Source organism: Chroicocephalus ridibundus, chromosome 1 (assembly GCF_963924245.1).
Source record: "Chroicocephalus ridibundus chromosome 1, bChrRid1.1, whole genome shotgun sequence".
In the NCBI taxonomy this organism is placed as follows: Eukaryota; Metazoa; Chordata; class Aves; order Charadriiformes; family Laridae; genus Chroicocephalus; species Chroicocephalus ridibundus.
The window spans coordinates 118,745,893-118,764,676 of record NC_086284.1 but is presented as its reverse complement, the minus strand read 5'-3'; the positions used below and the strand labels follow the sequence as shown (position 1 = coordinate 118,764,676).

Below are 18,784 nucleotides of genomic sequence, written 5' to 3'. Positions count from 1 at the left end.
CAGCTTACCTGTTTTCCCAAAGCTAAGGACAGAAAAATAACATGTGGCAAAGTATATATATTGCAATGCTTTGTTAGACAGCAATACAAACCAAAGGCTGGATGAATAAAAAAGTGATTTAATAAGCCCTCCTCTCAAGAGATTCTTAATGGCCAGAAATATTACTTATAGGAGCAGGTAATTCACAAATGCATCAGAGAACTTCAATTAGACATTCGGTCCACAGAGACAAGGCAAGGTTTTCTTTCTCTTCATCTGAGTTAAGGTTAAGCTCTTTAACAGAAACAGCGCTGCTCCTCCAAATCTGCTTCAGTGCGTCCAAGTATGACAAAGGAAACCGCAGCCCATGAGTCCGCTGGGAAAAAAAATAATTAAAAAAGGTAAATCCTTCCGTTAAGTGCAGTGTCCCTTGTTACGCAAGAGTGTGTTAGGCTATAGGCTATAGCAGGTGTGTGTGCCTTTCCCACACCGCACTGGGATTTCTGAGAGAATCCTGCACATGATGCAGTATCATCCTGCCAACTTTCTGAACAGACAGTTGTCTCTCGTACATGTTCTAGCACACCTGATGGGGGAGGGAGGCTTATGGTGTGTGGCTTCTTCGTGTGGTTTCCACACTGAAGAATGAAATAATTTTAAATGTACACTCTTGCCTAACCCTACCCATTATTTTTGGAAGATCAGCTAAATTTCTTTCTATCTGGCACATGCAGTCTTTGGACATAGTTTGACAGAACCCCAGAGGACCTCCATTACCATGGCTGGAGTCTTTAAGGGCAGGAAGATACATTCTGGGATGTGCACATATTGTACAGGTGCCAGTGTACAACCTCAGCTACCCGCAGTCTCTACTCTGGAAGACCAGTGAGATTTACCATAAAAGGTAAGTAACTGCCAGGCACAAAGCCTTCCCGTAATTACTTGAGGCAAGAACGGGCTGGGTTCTGCTTTGCCTCTGCAGTGTACTTGTGCAGCCCCCCTATTGGAAGTGTTTCAGGTCACGGACCTAAGATAGAGCATCTTAGTGTCGTCAAGGGGAACAAAAAAAGGTCCAAAGCTCACAGCCACGCTTTAGGAGTATTTATGATTTGAGTGAAAGCACACTGTACATGTCCTGAGAAAGAATGGAGACGGACTATCATCTGCAGCCTTATTAACACTTTACAAGGTTTCCTCCTTACAGTTAACTCTTCGCACCCAATGCTGACCACCCCACCCTAAAATGACCACCCTTATCCGGCAGTATGTTCCAGTGGATACAGAATCTAACGTGGGTTCAATGTGGTATAAACATGGCACATGAGGCGCAGCAATCCCAGCTGCTGCTGGACATGTGCCAGCATATCCAGTGGCATTCATAAAGGATGGGCTAAAGGACACAGAAGTAAGAGACACCTCTGGCCACTCCAGTAGCTTTGCTAGCTAAGATACAGGGCATGCACAAGAAATCCTGTTAACATCCCCAGCATTTAATTAAGCATGAGATCACATTACTTCGTTGTAGTATTAGCTGCCTCTGTGTTGCAGCCTCAGCTCATCCAGGCACTTAGGGGATGGGCAGCAGTGCTTTGGGTGCTGAGGAGTACAGCGGAACCAGGCCCCTGATACCTTCCCAGTCAAGCCCACCTAACGCAGCAGAAGCCAAGGTGGCAATGCGGCTGTTGCTGTGCGTTTGTGGGAACAAACCTGTGATGTGACTTCCTCACTCATAGGGTCATCTTCTGTCCCCATCATGTGAGTTTCTCTCCTGTTCTTTAAAGAATGATACACGTAAACCATCTCTCTGCGAATTTCATCCTAAAAGACAGCAGGAATAAGGTGGTTACAGATAGGCCACACCCTCAAATTCGGGCAGGTCTCGCACTCAATTTCTGCACATCTTGCATGTGTGCTGTCATTCAGTGTTGATCCATATGACATCAGAAGGCAAGGTGGCAAAAAAAATTGAAAAAAAAAAAAGTTTCCAAAACCTACACGGCCTCACAGCAATATGGGCACAAACAAAAGGGAGGAGAAAAATCAGAAAGTCATGGTATGTTTTTTCTCAGAGGCTAACATTTTACTCATGCAAAAAAACAGTGTAGAAAATAGTCTGTCCTGTTCCTGCCCCAGCCCCTTCTTTTTTTTTTTTAAATTAAGGCAACAAAAGCCACTTCTACAATGTCATACTATTAACCCTTCATAGCTAAGAAGCAGTCTGAACACAACGTAATCCACAGTGCCAGCATCTGTCTCGTGAAGCAACTTAGTAGTGCCACTGGCTCCTACTTAGGTACAAAGATAGCTCAGAAGTGAAGACTAAATGCAACCAGAGTCAGCAGCAGCTGCAACCACGAGCACTCCCTCTCTTGAGGGAACTTATTTTTCTAACTTATTCATGCTCTTAAATACAAACACTAAAAAAAAAAAAAATAAATAAATCCATTATCAAGAGCTATAGAGGCCATTTAGCAGCTGCAATGATCTCTCCCATCTCACCTCAGATAAAAGCCACGCACCTACCCTGCAGAATCACAGACTAAGCTCAGAGCTTTAGCTCACCTCCAGAAGGCAAGACTGTGCCATAGCCCTCAACAACAACCCCATGGTCTCCTGACAAACCCCAATGGGCTGCAGGGTCCAACTAAGTGTAACTGCCTGACCCTTTGAGACCAGTACAACAGAGCAACAACTCACATCCCTCGCACTCCCCACCCCAAGCGTACGAGGGTGGCTTCATTATACTTACGGAATTCTCTTGATCTGGTTCCACCGTAATGATAGCATGATCTCTAAACTGCAGTCTGATTTTGCTATCTATTTTTGGCAATTTACCACCTAAGATAAAAAAATAAGTTCTCCATTAGAAAGCAAGGAAGCCAGCCGAACAGGGTAAATGGAGCCCTCCGTGCACAACCCACTCTCTTGCGGCTAGATTTTTTTTGTTGCCCTATGTTTCAACACCCACGTGTTCTCAAACCTGGGGTCAGGAGGAAGTGAGAGAGATTTTTGAATTCTCTCACCTTTACAGTTTACAACTAGCTGTAATAGCAAGCTAGAGCATAAGGCCAAATTCTACCAGTTAAACATTTTCAGTACACAGTAGTTTATAAAAGCTGCCAATTTCAGCATAGGATAATCTTTATTTCACGCTAGGAGAGACATGCCATCTCTTCCGCTAGACACAGGGAATTAACCGAGATGTGCATGTGCACACGGAGAGCCTAGCACAACATGAAGCTGATGCTACACTATAATCTTTGCCTACCATAAAATACCAACGTCGTAAGAGACAGTGTTAGCACCCACTCTAAAGCACATCAGCCAGCTTCAGTAACTTCAAAATGTACCTGGCATCAAAGGATCAGCGTCACATCCCAAGCACGGTGGCAACCGGTTCATAATGAAATCCTTCTTCATGTCAGATGATCTCAGTTCTCTGGTGTTTTCCAGACGGTCTGCAAGCCTTCTCAAAAGGCTACTCAGTTTTTTTGTTGAGTCAGCTATATCCACCTGCTAAATATTCACACAGAGTTGCTCTCACATGAATTCAAGCTAAACAGACTAACCTAAAGAGAAAGAGGTGCGGTAATGCAGTGAAAATCTGGACATTACTCTTATCTTTGCAAAGGGTAATGTTTATTCACAAAACAACTAACTTAGTTTCTTTTACACATTCCTTACACACTGTTCATACACCAAAGCTGATGATACTCACTTTCCCTCTGGGGCTACCTGTACTGCTCAAGGCCTTGCAAGTGTCATTGAAAGAGAGACTTGCTCCTTCTGCATGCTGATGAGCTGATCAGCAGCACAACTGGACTACCATAAAGAGGCCACAGAACCATTTACAGCTTTGCTAACTTTTAAAGATTCAAAAGCTTGGCCTGACAGGAACTATGCCTGTCTGACAGCTCCAAAGCAAATAAATACCATTACATTTAGAAGGAAACAAGCCATACAAGGACACATACAAGGACATATGAAAGACAGGTGGTCCAATGAACTTGGCAACACTTCAGATGGAGCAAACATTCAGATGGAACACTCATCCCGAAGTCTTCAAAAGACATGGTTGTGCTGCCAGACAAGATAGATAGAATCATAAATCATTTAGGTTGGAAAAGATCCTTGGGATCATCGAGTCCAACCATAAGGCCTACTCTATAAAGTTCTCCCTTACACCATATCCCCTAACACCACATCTAAACGAGTCTTACAACACATTCAGGGATGGTGACTCCACCACCTCCCTGGGCAGCCTATTCCAGTGCCTGACCACTCTTTCTGTGAAGAATTTTTTCCTAATGTCCAGCCTAAGCCTACCCTGCTGCAGCTTGAACCCATTCCCTCTTGTTCTATCACTAATCACCTGTGAGACCAGCACCAACCTCTCTACAATGTCCTTTCAAGTAGTTGTAGAGAGTGAGAGTGTAGATAGTGCCATTACACTGAGCTTTCAGAGCAGATCAACAAGATACACGCTTGCCTCAGTGCTGACATTTCAGATGGATGCACTGTCTTTCCCTTAGTCCCACCTACTTACCATGAGCAGTTGTCTTGGTATGCTTGTCCGCAGCGCCACATCTTCTTTTGCTGTATCAAACACAAGGCCAGGAATTGCATCCAGTAAGAAATCTCCCCAAGAGCTGAAGGAGAGGAAATAAAAATAACCAAGCACTCAAATGGTTGCACTGAAATAAAACAGACATCTTAACTGATGTCAAGGGCTGGAAACTTAGTGCTCCAATTCCGAATCTGCTTTGTGCCTTTGGCCCTTCCATTACCACTCTGTAGTCTCATGCACTGGCTCACTCTCATCTCAGACTGCATGTGTGCCCTCACTAGCACGCCTACAGAGGAAGGAACTGGCTTCAGAAGGGTCCAGTTTGTGCTGATTCAGGTGCTTGCCATTTACCAATGGATTCAGCTTAAAGCTGACCACAGTGAATGAAGAAATTCACACCGGGGACATTATCCAACCGCACATATGGCCTCACTGCACACAATGAAGTGTGTGGGGTTGTGTCATTTAACATGCTTTTGAGACACTTATATTGAAGAAGGAAATGTACCCAGGGTTATCGAATCCAATGTCATCAGTTTTTAGCTTTGCTACAGACTTAATTATGACCCCAGGAACAAGACCCCTATATATCTCTACAGGGATTTTAATGATACCTAACAGGCACCTTGTAGGTGTCTTGTTTGTGTTAATTCACCATTCTCAGCCTACATAAGAAAAAAAAATGGCCTTTGATCTCAGTGCTTCTGTTTCCCAATTGTAACTAGAGGAGGGGAGGGCGAACTGCTGCGGGCACCTTCTTTGCCCAGTGTGAGTCAACCGCATCAGGAACAGGCGTGCTGCTCACAGGGAAGTGCTGGCCCATCCATGCGTGACCCCTCTCCCTACCACATCCTCAGAGGCTGGTTTAATGGGCAAACAACCAGGGCAAGCGAAGGGCTGTCCAGGGCTGCCAGAGGACTCCCACCCAACTAGGGCAGGCAGCCGAGCAGGGCCTGTCCTCCAACGTACACTTCACCCTCTGCTCTTGCTCTCCCTCAGCACTCCCCATTTTCAGGGCTGATCTCTAGACGTTACTTTAAAAAAAAAATAAAATGAAAAAGGTAGGACTTGTTATAGTCTCATTTACTGTCTCCACTCAAGTGCACCACTCTCTGCTACACACTGGGAGGGAAGGACTCTGGCCCATAAATAGAATTAAGGCAGCTTATACTTCTTACGGCTTCCCTTCTCTTGCCCCCAGTCTCCATCTGCCAGTAACTACCTTCAGCTACTCACTGTTTTTCCGAACTGCCCTTCTTATAATGAACTCACACTCACTTCTCTGCCTGCTGGATCTGGCCCAGAGGAACCGTCCTCCAGCACACAGTGGAATCCCTTTTGTCTTGGTGCCTAAAAGTCCCCGAAAGTGCCACCTCCACCTCCTCCCCTCCCAGCTCCTTCTGCACATGTCGCTTCCCAGAGCAGTCACAAGAAGTCCAAGCATCCTCCATTATAAGGACAGCTATTTTCAAGGAGTTCTCTTCAATTTTCCAAGGAAATGTTTCCAGACCATACTTCCATCTACAAGCCAAATCAAATTACCAGCCTGTATCAGGACTGCTGCTTATTTTACCTATGCTTTTTGAAAGCAGGTGCAGAGGCAGGCTCTTGCACTTCATTACCAATAACCTTAGTGGATGATGATTCCACTTTTTATCCTTAGAAGAACACCACTCTTCAAGTTTTTCCTTCTCCTCACTCTGGCAGAAGCACCCAGGGAACGTGCTCCCCAACAGCACTTCTCAAGTAACTCACTGGACTGGCATTTGGCTTACGCTGTCACAGAGAAACAGCACTGACTCCACAGAAGCCTGTCATGTCTACAGCAACCCTGTAAAACGAACCAAATTCTTGTCTCCCCAGCACTACCTGACCAGTAACTCCATATGGATCAAGCTGGACAAACCCTGTTCAGTGCATTCAGGAGGATTCCCACACACTGGTCAGTAAAACATCACTCCAGCCCAGCCTCCATCAACAGTCCGAACACCCACTTACTCTAGTGTCACTCTTTTGTCTGTTCAGTTCACTAAACCAGGGATGAGAGAAGCACCAGGCCAACACAAGGAAGCAGTAAGACGAAAAAGACAGGGAAAGGGGAGACGAGCAGGACGTCTCTTTGGAGGCCCCTCGCTACTGGTTATGCTGCATGTGCCATCAAACTTGGCAAAGCAGCTAAACACTAATATTGCCCCTGCATAACAAATGAAGTCACTCTTTGCAACAGCAGTCAATGTTTACAGAAAACAGCTTGTTGTTTCGGTTTTTTTTTACCTTCTGAATAGAAGAATAGAACGACTGTAAATTAAAATCAGCTGAACCCAACTTTTATGAAGACTTACACCTTTGAGCTGCTTCATCTTAACCCTCTCTTCAACCTGGAGGACTGGCCACATTAAGCGTCACCAGCAGTGCTGACATCCTGGGCTTCCAGAATGGTACAGCTGGTGGTTAGAGATTCATCTTACAACCATCTAGAATATGCCCAAACTTGTTCTGCCCTGTTTTGTGGCCAACAGAAATCCTTCCCCATTCCTAACTCAGGCCAATGACTCCAAACCCAGCACCTGAGAGGCTGATTCGGTGGCAGCAGCATTTCCCTGTGTGATGACAATGTTTCAGTGGGCGCAAGGATCAGATGTGTATGCACCGGATAGGAGATGGAAAACACAGATAAGTAGAAAATATTTGCAAAGGAAGAATTTGCAGCAAGTCTGTCAGAATAGATGTGGGTGACTATCAAATGCTGGAGAAAAACAGGATGAAAGGAGTAACTCATGACTCCGTCTGGGTTATGAAATGAACAGTAACTTCAGCCACTTGTGAGAGATTTTTTAAACACAAAGGTGAGTTTGCAGTTGCAACATTATCTTCCACATTAAAGTCTATAGCTGGTAAATAATAAAATAACCATTAAAAACCAATCAAGCTTGCTGCATGAAAACCTGGTAAACAGGCTGCTTCAAACAACAAGGGTCTCGCTCCCCTCCTTCCCCCAAACCCCAAAACTTCAATTACTGCTACCTGAACGCTAGCTTAGATTCTGTTACTAACAGCAGGGCACCTATATAATAGTGGGATACTAACATATATTCCATGTCACCACATCTCTGGGGGGAAGGTAACACGCCCTATCCCTGTGTTACTCAACAGAAAAACAAACCACACAAGGGCTAAATAGAATGAACGTAGAAAAGAGCTAAGCAGAGCTCATTACAAGGTGGTTATTTTTTTTTTAAGAAACAGGACATAACTTCTTTGAAAACACTGGTTTCAGGTCTGTACTATTCACACAAATCATCTGGCAGAGGAAAGCCATTTTTAGAAAAGCCATAATAAAAAAAAGAAAGAAAAAAGTAAATAATTACTTGTTTTGGTAGGTACTGATGGTCACGTGTGTAGAATAGGAGATCCCAAGAGGAGTGTCAGCTTGGTGAATAGTCCCTCTTGGGAAGTACAGTAAGTCACCTGGCTGCAAGAAAATCAAAATGAATTGCTATATTTAGGACACCTGTTCAAACCTTATCATAGTCAAAACAGAGAAAATACTCTCTGAGCAGACAAAATGACAACATATATTTTTTAAAATCACAAAATAGAGAGTTCCTCTATTATACGCTTTAATAACATAAAATAAAGCACTCTATGCCAGAAGTCTGATACCTTAAAGTTTCCAACTGTCAGGATTTACTATACACCTGTCTGAAAACAGGAGGCAAACTTTTAACATTATAGAACATGCACATCCAACTCAGCTGCATAAAGGGGACAAAGAAGCAACTGAGATGAACCTGCTGACAATACAGTGGGCTAGCAGAGGAGCAGTGCAATGTGGATTTGTCCCATCAGGTCAAAAGGCCAGCATTCCACAAGAAAAGCCAAATATTCTGTAAAGATGGTAATCTGTTACAATACTGTTGTCTGAAATTTTCAGTTAAAACACTTAAAAAACAAGTATAACCTTCCTCCTTATCTTTCTTCTCACCTATCTAAATTAAATCTCCACACTGATAAAAATTTAGATTAGGAAAGTCAAGATAAGAGAGAAGTGCACAGCACACAAAACTGCCTCCAAGAAGGAAAAATCAGTATACTTATGGCTTCTCCTATAAACATCTATATAGTTGAACACAGTCAAAGAGAAAATTCTGAAAGCAACAATGATGAAATTTGAATTCCATTTTAATTTTACTGTTCCTTAAATTTGGTCACGTCACCTACTTCTAAGAGCCTCCCAAACTAACACATATATTTCAAGTGAATACTACTTGAATTTTCACTGAATCAAAAGGTTGTCTTAGATTATGAGGCTTCAGAGGACTTGGCAAGATCAAGTCTCTTAATCCATTTTTAAAAACCTGCAAAGCATCACAGATCAGCTATGTGCAATTTACTTGTTCTGAAGCAAGCCTCTCTGCTGTTAATAAACTGCCTTTCTTATAAACGTATGGACTACACTAACTAGCTAAGAGTATTTTGAAACTCTCTTAATTTGCTATGTTTCCCATCCCCAGGAAGAAAACAAACTGGAGGGACGGTTGCATAAGGGAAGGGTAAGAGCCCTGAACACCTACCAGAGCGATTGCAAACTAGTCTGCAACAGAAATTATTTCACACTGTTGCACCCCATGCCTGCCACTGAGAAGCCAGGATCATGATTTTTCAAAGAAGTCTTCGCTGCAAAGTCCAACTCTTACCTGCTGGGCAGTCTCATCAACATCATTCACATAAGCCAGCAAGCACAACGCTCTTCAATTAAAATAATGAGAATCTTCACAGACTCCAGGTGGCAACACCCAGATTAGGGCAGGACAGAGCATTTGACAAGCGACAACACAGATCTGATCACTTTGCTGCCTTCTTACTTCTGAATTGGAGGAAGAAGGGGTGGACAAGGGAGAAGTACCCGCAAATTAAACGGAAAATCACGTATGAAGTGCATGCAGTGTCACCAAGACACACTGCAGCTTGGGACCTTATACAGAAACCAGGGTGCCTTTGCTCTCAGTCAGATACCAGTTTTTAGTGGGAAGGGAGAACACCACCAATATAGTCTCTAACTGATCCATTTGTTCTAAACTGCCCAAGGATGACAGACTGCAGACAGAAATGCAAAAAAGGAGAAGAGAAATACTCTAGAAAGATGTTTAGGGAGGAAACAAGAGTCATCTGACAGCATCCTTGTCAGAGACAGCTCCAGACAGACAATCAAAATCTGACAGCAGCCACCCAGAAGAAATGGGTCATGGGAAGTAAAGAACATCAAACAGAAGAAAAATAAATTAAAAACTTATTCTTAAGACCTTTTCAGAGGCCAGTATTTTCCCTCCACAATATCAGTAAAATGGCTTGTGGAATACATCGTTATTCCATAAAAATCAAAGGCATTGAAGTCCGGCCCAAAATGTTCCGGAAATTAAAAAGGGAATTTACTAGACTTTGCATCACCCAATACATCATGACAATTGAGTATTGCCATCTGTCAAACTACACAGCTAGCGATGTCAGTATTGTACCCAGCGTATGATACTAGTGTCCTACTATTCCTAAACTACCTACACACAAAGGCACATCTGAACACTGGGAAGAGCAGAAACCTTGCAGAGAGAGGCCCTGTGACAGGCCAAAAGGCAGAAAAACTAATGAGGCTTCCAACACAGAGCAGCACTGTCTGCTGGATAAATAACATGCTTCGAAAGCACAAGCATGTAAAACAGAAAGGGACAAGTACCAGATGCCCTGCTGTCAAAGGGGCGGCATTCATTAATCTTCATGAAATGCTCTTTTTATTCCAAATAACAAAAAACGGCCAAACACTTGATTTTCAGTTTTGGGAAAAGAAAACCAATTAATACAGCAAGTTAATATGGGGTTTAGTTCATGCTTTTGTTTATCAGCCAAGGATAAATATTTAAATCTCATTCACCAGAACAGTGACAACCTTTGGTAAAGCAGTTAAGTCTTGGTGCATAGAAGCATTAGCCTGATTGACTACAGACGGCGCTTCAAAGCATAAAAATGTTCCATAACCATATATAAACCCAATGGTTTTTCCGCACACAACTCCACAAACATGATCCAGGAGTCGCAGTGCCCAACTTGGAGGATACTGGAGAATTTCCAGGAATAACTGGTTTCTTGGTCCATTATTTAAATACTAATGCAAAGGATACCTTTGAAAAAGCATAGGTTAGACAACTGTCACCCAAATTTCTCATGCTCACAGTGTTTTGTGTGCCAACCCTCCCCTCAATTTCACAAACACGATCACTCAAAATACTGTCTTCAAGAAATGGACCATTTTAAACATGACTACTTTTCTGGCAACCACAGCCCAGACCACATAGAGCAATTCAATTATAATACCTTTAATATGAATTCATGCGTGGGATTCCCAATCCTATCTTCTGATTCAACATTATATTCCCGAGCTAAATGCACCGTTGGTTTATAGAGTCGCCAATGTTTCTCGCCTTCTAGCTGAAGGATAAACACCTGCAAAAGACCATAAATCTAAATGCATAAGGAAGCCTTGCCGCCCCTCACACATGCAACTGATCAGAAATTTTAAGTTGCCTTCTTACTTGGGAAGTCTGTGGAACCACGCCAGAAATCAGGGATAGAAAGTAAACAGGAGCGACACAGGTTGCTTTTGTGACAACAGAAGAAACAGATTTCACCTTGCCTGCTCTCAGCTACTCCACAGTATGGAAACAGGATTCCTCTCTCACTGCTTTTTAGAGGTCTACAATGCAGAAATTTACATCTGCACTGTTTCTTTAGGGTCTACTTAGAGACAACAGAGAGAAGAGTTGTGAAGTGTGAAGTTTTATCCTAAGGTAGCCATTTGGAAATCCTTGTGTCTCTCCAGTCACTTAAATAAGCACTAGACAGCTAACTCCAAAGTAATGCCTGTCACACAGATATTCAAAATATCAGGTGAGAGAGGTCTTATCACCATTCACTGACAAACAGAGCATCAGAAACATCTAGGGAATGCTGTGAGCTGGGGGTTGATGACATAAGCCAAAACAGGGCTGCTGAACAACGAGCATAAGGAAAATGAAACTCCAGATGTATTTAATGGAAATGAAAATAATAAAAAGCAAAAGATACATGTAATTTGGTCTTTTTTGTGTTTTAGCTTGAGTGGGATAACCTTTTTTTTTGATGCAGTGTCTGTTTGAATATTTCTTTTAGAAGCTCATTTAAAATGCATTTGGAACACAGGACTTCACCATACCAGTAACTTCTTAAAAACAGTAGGATGAACAAATGGGAACCAGCACAACTAGCCTGCTTTCACTGTCAAGCTGAAGAAAGAGTAAGTACTTAGTAAAGGAAAAAAGACTTCTAGATTCTTGGGTGTCTAAATGAAGTGAAAATGAAAAAAAAGATGCTAGAAAGCTTCTGCAGCTGGGAAATACCAGGTCTGGAAAGCACAGTTTATGTGATATTACCATTACATATTACTATTAGTACTTTTTCAGTAAAATTATAGAAGAAAAATTACTATAAAAAAACGCCAAACTTACAACCAATTACCATAAGTTTTCAGTGGAAAAACATTTTGCTGTAAGCTATTTTGGGGGGGGGGGGGGGGGGGAGCACACATACAGGTATCCACTGCCACTAGCAAAAATCCACACACAGTTTCACAGCCAAGGTCGTGCTGTCCTACCTCAACATCATCGTAATGAGGGGGAAGGCCCTGCGAGCCCTGGGGAGTGATGTAAACATTCGACCCGACCAGAGACCCGAAGTAGCACTCCAGTTTCTCCTGAATCTTCCACAGCTCCTCCTTTAAAAAGAAATGATGCCGTTAACTACTGAAGAGCTCAGCCCAGTCCACAGCCTCCCCACTGCTTAGGAGGTTTTTCTAGAGAACGATCCCAAGGAGAGAGAGGCTGGAAGGCAGATGCTCTGTATGAGTGCCCCTCCTGAAAGCAAGCACTGTACATGCAAAGGAGAGCTGCCACGAAGGTAACCGGTAAGCCAAGTAGCCTGGTGCCACAACATAGCATCAATGCTTGTTCTCCTCCCTGCACCATTTTTAGGTTGCAAAAACAGAGAAACAAAGCTAGACAGAGGAAAATAAACTGCCCATCATCCCATGAACAGCAAAACATCTTAAGACAATAAACATATGCAGGACTTGCATTATGTGGGCTAGCATCAAAGAGAGCGTACAAAGGCTAGAGACCTTTTTCCAGTGATTCCAATTGTTTGGGCATATTCAAGAACAAACTTTACTCATCCACATCTAACATGTGACAGACAATGCACCAAAGGGATGACTCTTTTATCATAAGATGCCAACTACCAGACCTGCACAAGTACAACTTCAACCAGAATTTATGTAGGTCCCGCTCAAGCTCTAGATTTCAGCATAAGCCATGCAAGATTTCAACTTCACCTGCAGATGCCCCTGACACTGGCCACTACAGCTACACTCAAACTGAGATCAGCCAGCGACACTATACTTGGGACTCAGCTGTGCATTTGGGTCCTTACGGACAATTCACAATTAAGTTATGTTGACACCATAGAACAAAAAAAAGAATACCTAAATCCAAGTACCTACAAGTGTCCGAGTCCTTTACGGAACTGTGCAGACACCACTGCCTCATTCTCATACATGAAGACTGCAAAGGCATCAAAAGGAACAAGAGAGAGAAAGGACACAGCTAAAACGGGGTGGTACCCTTCCATGGTGCAATTCAAAGCCAATGCATTGGCAGGAACGGCGGAGCGTCCTGGAAATGTTTTACATGGTTTCACACCTTGCCCTCCATTGAAGGAAAGCGGTACAAAAGCCCCTATGTGCACGAGGAAACGGTGGGGCAGAAGGGATAATTTAAGCAGACACAGATGCATCATCATTGATTTTGTGCATTTATTTTTTTTCTAAACTTTTATGTGAGAAAGCACATTCTTTTAAAAAGAATACTTAATATTATAGAATGAATCAGGTTTTGTACTGCAGAGCACTGAAATGTGACGGGCGGTGCAGAAGTATAAACCTTTTTTTTAATTGATACAGTTCATGTATAGATTTCAGCAGATCATTGATAGCAGCTGCTCCCCATAGATTTACTGGGGACAGATGAAGCTATGTTTAGCTTTACTCAAGCAAAGTATACCACATTATAAAGCTTGCTTTAATTATATTCAATGAAACGATCCAACCTTAAATCTCTGAGGCTGATGAAACTGTATTGTTGCCTTTTTCTGGTCAAAATCCTTCTTCAGCTGCATGTAATTCACTTTGCCTTCTTTATTTAAAACTTTCTTTTTTCCATTCACGCATCTGCAGATGTTTACATCTCGCCCATAGTATAGACCCTGGCTGCACAGTTCCTTCATATCTGACAACTGGAACAGGGACTGGTAGTAAGCAGCCACCAGGGGATCATTTCTCCGAACAAGCAGTGGCTTTTGCTCCCAATACTCCCTGAAAAACAGCTCTTGTTTGATGGGAGAGATCAAGCTTCCAAAGAGGCTGTCGGGGTTCTCAAAATTCATGACTGATGGAGAACAAGCTGCTTCCACCTTTGCTCGTTTACACTGTGCCTGCATTTCTTTTCCCATTTCAGCATGCTTCCCTCCTTTCTTGGGCATGTTCCTGTTCAAGAGGAGAGAGAGAACACAAACAGTCAACCAGTAACACAACCTCAAGAGCTCACGGGCCCAGAGCAGCACCTCTTGCCTTATCCAGGGAGACATCAGAGCATGCTGCAAACAGCTCTGCTTTCAGATGCTCGCTATTTGCTCCAAGCAGCAGAAAAATGAAAGCCCACAGTAGGCCTCCAATCCCCTCTCAAACCTCAGCAAACTCCAAAGGGCTCTACTGAGAGCCCTTGCTCACAGAAGCTCAAATCCCACAGCTGAGTTTATACTACAAAACATGCAATGAAACCCAACAGCCCACACAACAGATCTTTACAAATGCAGGAATCCACCCACACAAAGAACCTGTGGTAGACTGGTCCTCTGTAGCAAGAACTGCAAATCATTAAAAAATTAACTCAGCTTTAAGATATTTAATGGCAACAGGGAGGGTGGAGAAAGGGGACAGGATCAGAAACTTGTACCCTGTTACACCTCCTTGAAATGCATTAACATTGGGGAAAAAAAGCACAATGAAGACTTCCCAACGACCTTCCAGCCAGAGCACGATAGAGGAGGATGTACGGCATTTCAAGCGCAGGCAGAACCCAACCAGTTAAACGCAGCGGTTGGTGTGGTGTATGTTAAGGTAAGCTTTCCTTTCAAGCTGGCTTACATATCATAAACCCAGTATCTACATAGCTGTACGGTTACCACACTAAAGCTTTAGCAGGACTTACAGAGAAGGCAGCTACTGCAGCAAGGGGACACTGACACCGGTACAACGGCACACACCAAGGGCTACACAAAAATACAGTGAACAGAAAACAAAGGGAAATGGGGCACAGAAAGAGGGATGCCAAGTGAAAGAGTAGATTGCAGAGAGGGAAGAAGGAATATGTAACCAGATTCAGTGGGTGAGGATGGTTCAGTTGGCAGGAGGGTTACAGCAGTTTCCAAAGAAACAGAAACACCCAGAGCAGACTCCCCTGCAGGTGGAGCGGGATTTAGGAATGTGAAGTAAGGGCACCTGCTTTATGCTAAATCATGTGACAGTGCCAGGCACCTAGCGATGCTCACCACACTGTGGCCCACATATCACCCTCTGTCAGGGTCTCCATGCCTTGAATGGCCAGGTTTAGCAAAACCAAGTTTACAGAAAAGAGAAAACATTGTTAGGCCTTTCTTACACCAAAACCTAAATTTACAAGATTCTGCTTTCACTTCTGCAAAGCTGTCAAACTTTATGGTTTATGTAGAATAAAAAGAATTCTTTCATCCAAGCACAGACATTTAATTTTAAAGTTGGAAGTCATTTACTTTGTTTTTCCAGGTAGATAATATTCTTGCGTATCATTATGTAAAAACAAAAAAGTTAATTCACAAAGGGTTTAGCTGCCAAGTTCTCAGGAAAGTTAAGGTAAAAATCAAGTAACGGTAGGTCTAACACCATAGTATATGCAGACATACTTGCCGTCAGCATTTCACCCCCCAGACTAGCCCAGAGCACCAGGCAGTAGTATAGTACAAACCTGCCTGAGAAGCTGAGTTAAGTATCCTGACAATGAGCCAGCACCAAGCCCTCTAGCACAGCAGCTTGCCTGCTAGGTCTGGGCTGGCCAACCCAAACTGACTCTGGGCATGTCTGAGCAAGTTTGTGAAGCCAACACATGAGGAGGTGGAACACATCAATGCTTTCATCTGTAAGTAAAAAAGACAGCTTTGCTCCCAAAAGTAAATGCTCTCATTTATTAAGATGCTTTTACTCACGCAGATCCCTTATCATGAAACTTGAACTCTGGTTTGCACGCAGTACTAAATTCTCCTGCGGAGCAGTACGCAGGACAGCCCCACTGCTCCACCAGCTCCCAGGCAGAGTGTTTCATCAGTAGTTCGTGTAACAGCCCAAACCTCAACAGTAACCTACAGTCACCTTAGCCCCACTGGAGGGAATCCACATCACCACCTTCCTGAGAGGAAGGACATTCCTGGCTGCAGAAAACTGCAGTTCTCCATGAGGCAAGGGAATGCTTAAAAAAAGACTGAAAAGTAGCCCCCAATTGCTAGCAACATCTGAAGATGCTGCCAGCACCAAAATCTAAACTGACATCACCAAACACCAGCAACACAAATGCAACCAAGCCTGAATTGCCAGTTTTAAATCCCAGACTTAAATCCATCATATCAACCTCTCAGCTCACTCACACTGTATTTAACGAAGTTAAATTCAGGTATGTACTATTCACAGAATGCATCTTCATTTACACAACGTGCTGTTCTGTGGTGTTTTGATAGTTACTACAGCTGTAGAACCACAGAATAGCTTGGGTTGGAAGAGACCTTTAAAGATCATACAGCCCAACCCCCCTGCCATGGGCAGGGACGTTTTCAACTAGACCAGGTTGCTCAAAGCCCCATCCAGCCTGACCTTGAACACTTCCAGGGATGGGGCATCCACAATTTCCCTGGGCAACCTGTTTCAGTGCCTCACCACCCTCATCAGAAAAGTCTTCCTTGTATCTAATCTAAAGTTACTCTCTTTTCAGTTTAAAACCAGTGCCCTTTGTACTGTCATTACAAGCCCTGCTAGAAAGTCTCTCTCCGTCTTTCTTATAAGCCCCCTTTAAGCATTGAAGGGCTGAAATAAGGTATACCCAGGCCCTTCTCTTCTCCAGCCTGAACAATCCCAGCTCTCTCAGCCTGTCCTCACAGGAGAGGTGCTCCAGCCCTCATCTTCATGGCCCTCCTCTGGACTCACTCCAACAGGTCCATGTCTTTCCCGTGCTGGGAGGGACTCTTTATCAGGGAGCGTAGCAATAGGACAATGGGTAAAGGTTTTAAACTGAAAGAGGGGAGATTTAGATTAGATATTAGAAAGAAATTTTTCACCATGAGGGTGGTGAGGCACTGGCACAGGTTGCTCAGGAAGTTGTGGACGCCCCATCCCTGGAAGCATTCAAAGCCAGGCTGAATGGGGCTTTGACCAACCTGGTCTAGTGGGAGGTGTCCCTGCCCATGGCAGGCAGGGTGGGACTAGATGATCTTTAAGGTCCCTTCCAACTCTAACCATTCTACGATTACTGGCTCATGTCCAGCTTTTCATCCACCAGTACCCCAAAGCCCTTCTCTAGAGGACTGGAGGAAAAACCCAGCAACGCAACGGCCCTGTTCCTGCTTCAGAGAGAAGCAGTTATTTCACATCAGTATTTTTCAGCTCGCACACCAGATGTACCTGTTTATAAGTTCAGGCCTCTAAAGTGGCCCAGTGACTGCAGGGGAACTCGCCTCCCTCCAAAGCAATGGGGAAGAGAAATGGCCACGGCGACTCTGAGGCCACACTGCCTCCCCTGCTCCCCCTCACCACTCTGCCACACCGGGCTACTATTAAACTTTTGCCAGAAAGGAAAAACACATAGAACTGTGCTCCTGCGCTCAAAGCAGGTAGCAGTCAGCGCTCCCTGTCCCCCGCCAGCCTCATGGGCACGGCCGGGCTCCGCGGCTGCCGGGGCCCCCACTTCAGGAGCTCCGGGGCGGGGGGACGGTGCCTAAACCGCTCCTTCGGAGGGCCGGCCACGAGGCCGCCGGGCCCAGCGCTGCCACGCCGCGCCTCGCAGCGGCCAACGCCTTTCCCCGCGTCCCAGAAGGGCACCGAGCCCAGCGGGGCGGCGGTTCGGCCCGTTCCTCCCGCCGCCATCGACACCCCCACACCCCCACCCCCCCAACGGCTCCTCTCCCCTCACGCACCCCGGCCGCGCGCACTCACCCGGGCCGTAGCGGGCGGGGCGGGGCCGGGCAGGGGGAGGTGGCCGGGAGGAAATGGCGGCGGAGGCGGGCGGGGAGCGGAGCGGCCGCCAACGGGGGGGTGCGGGCCGGGCCGTGGTGGGGTGGCAGCGGGAGGAGATGGTTCCCGAGGCGAGCGGCGGCAGCGAGGTGCGGCAGAGGGAGCCCCCGGGCAAGGGAAGACGCGTCGCGCGTGCAGGCCCGGGCTGTGGGAGTGGGTCCGGCGCTGCTGCCCCGGCCCTGCTGTGGAGAAACACGGTTTGCGAGGGCCGGCGTTTAGTCAGGGCTTGCTGGGGATGGAGGAGGAGACACGCAGCAAGATGTCGAGCAGGAGTAACGCTCCCTGGTGTCGGCCAGTAACGGTGGCCATGTAACCGGGCTTGGTGGAGACAACTTAATGTCAACCTTTTTTTTCCCCCCACACCCAAACTAGAAGGTTTTAAAGCAATCCCGAGTTGAAAACATATGTGCATGATGATGTGTATTCATCATCATCTACCCAAGTTACTTTGTGTGTATGTGCGAGAGACTTCTTTTTGGAAACCAGTCAGAAATTACACCACAGTATCTTCACTAAAGTTATTACATGGATTAAATTAGGAGATGCAACAGGAAACCTTGTGGTTATTTGTATAAAGCTTTACTTCCCACACACAGAAGTACCACCACTTTAGCTGCGTTATTTTTTCCTGGACCAAAATCTTGTTCCAGAGCACCCCTGAGGCTCCCTCAAAGAAATCTTTGGAATCTTCACCACGCCCATGAAAACTTCTAGAAATAGTTTTAGTTACCTTTATTCAAGATGCCTCTTAATGTTTTAATTTACATTGGCTGAAAGAAATCAGAAAA

The 18,784-nt window shown here is 44.7% G+C and overlaps 1 protein-coding gene across 2 annotated transcripts; it reads right to left on the bottom strand.

Moving 5' to 3' along the window:
- Positions 1–98: 98 nt before the first annotated feature.
- Positions 99–18,092, bottom strand: RIOX2 (ribosomal oxygenase 2). 2 transcript variants are annotated; one of them, XM_063348732.1, is made up of 10 exons: positions 17,919–18,092; positions 13,736–14,171; positions 12,228–12,347; positions 10,913–11,041; positions 7,915–8,018; positions 4,526–4,628; positions 3,330–3,495; positions 2,729–2,817; positions 1,687–1,797; positions 99–355 (listed from the first exon to the last, which is right to left on the bottom strand). In XM_063348732.1, exons 2-10 carry the CDS (start codon positions 14,165–14,167, stop codon positions 194–196), a joined length of 1,416 nt encoding a protein of 471 aa, XP_063204802.1. In that variant the 5' UTR covers positions 14,168–14,171; positions 17,919–18,092; the 3' UTR covers positions 99–193. The 2 variants fall into 2 exon arrangements, with proteins under 2 accessions (XP_063204802.1, XP_063204812.1); XM_063348742.1 differs by lacking the exon at positions 17,919–18,092 and adding an exon at positions 17,900–17,918.
- Between the last annotated feature and the right edge of the window lie 692 nt (positions 18,093–18,784).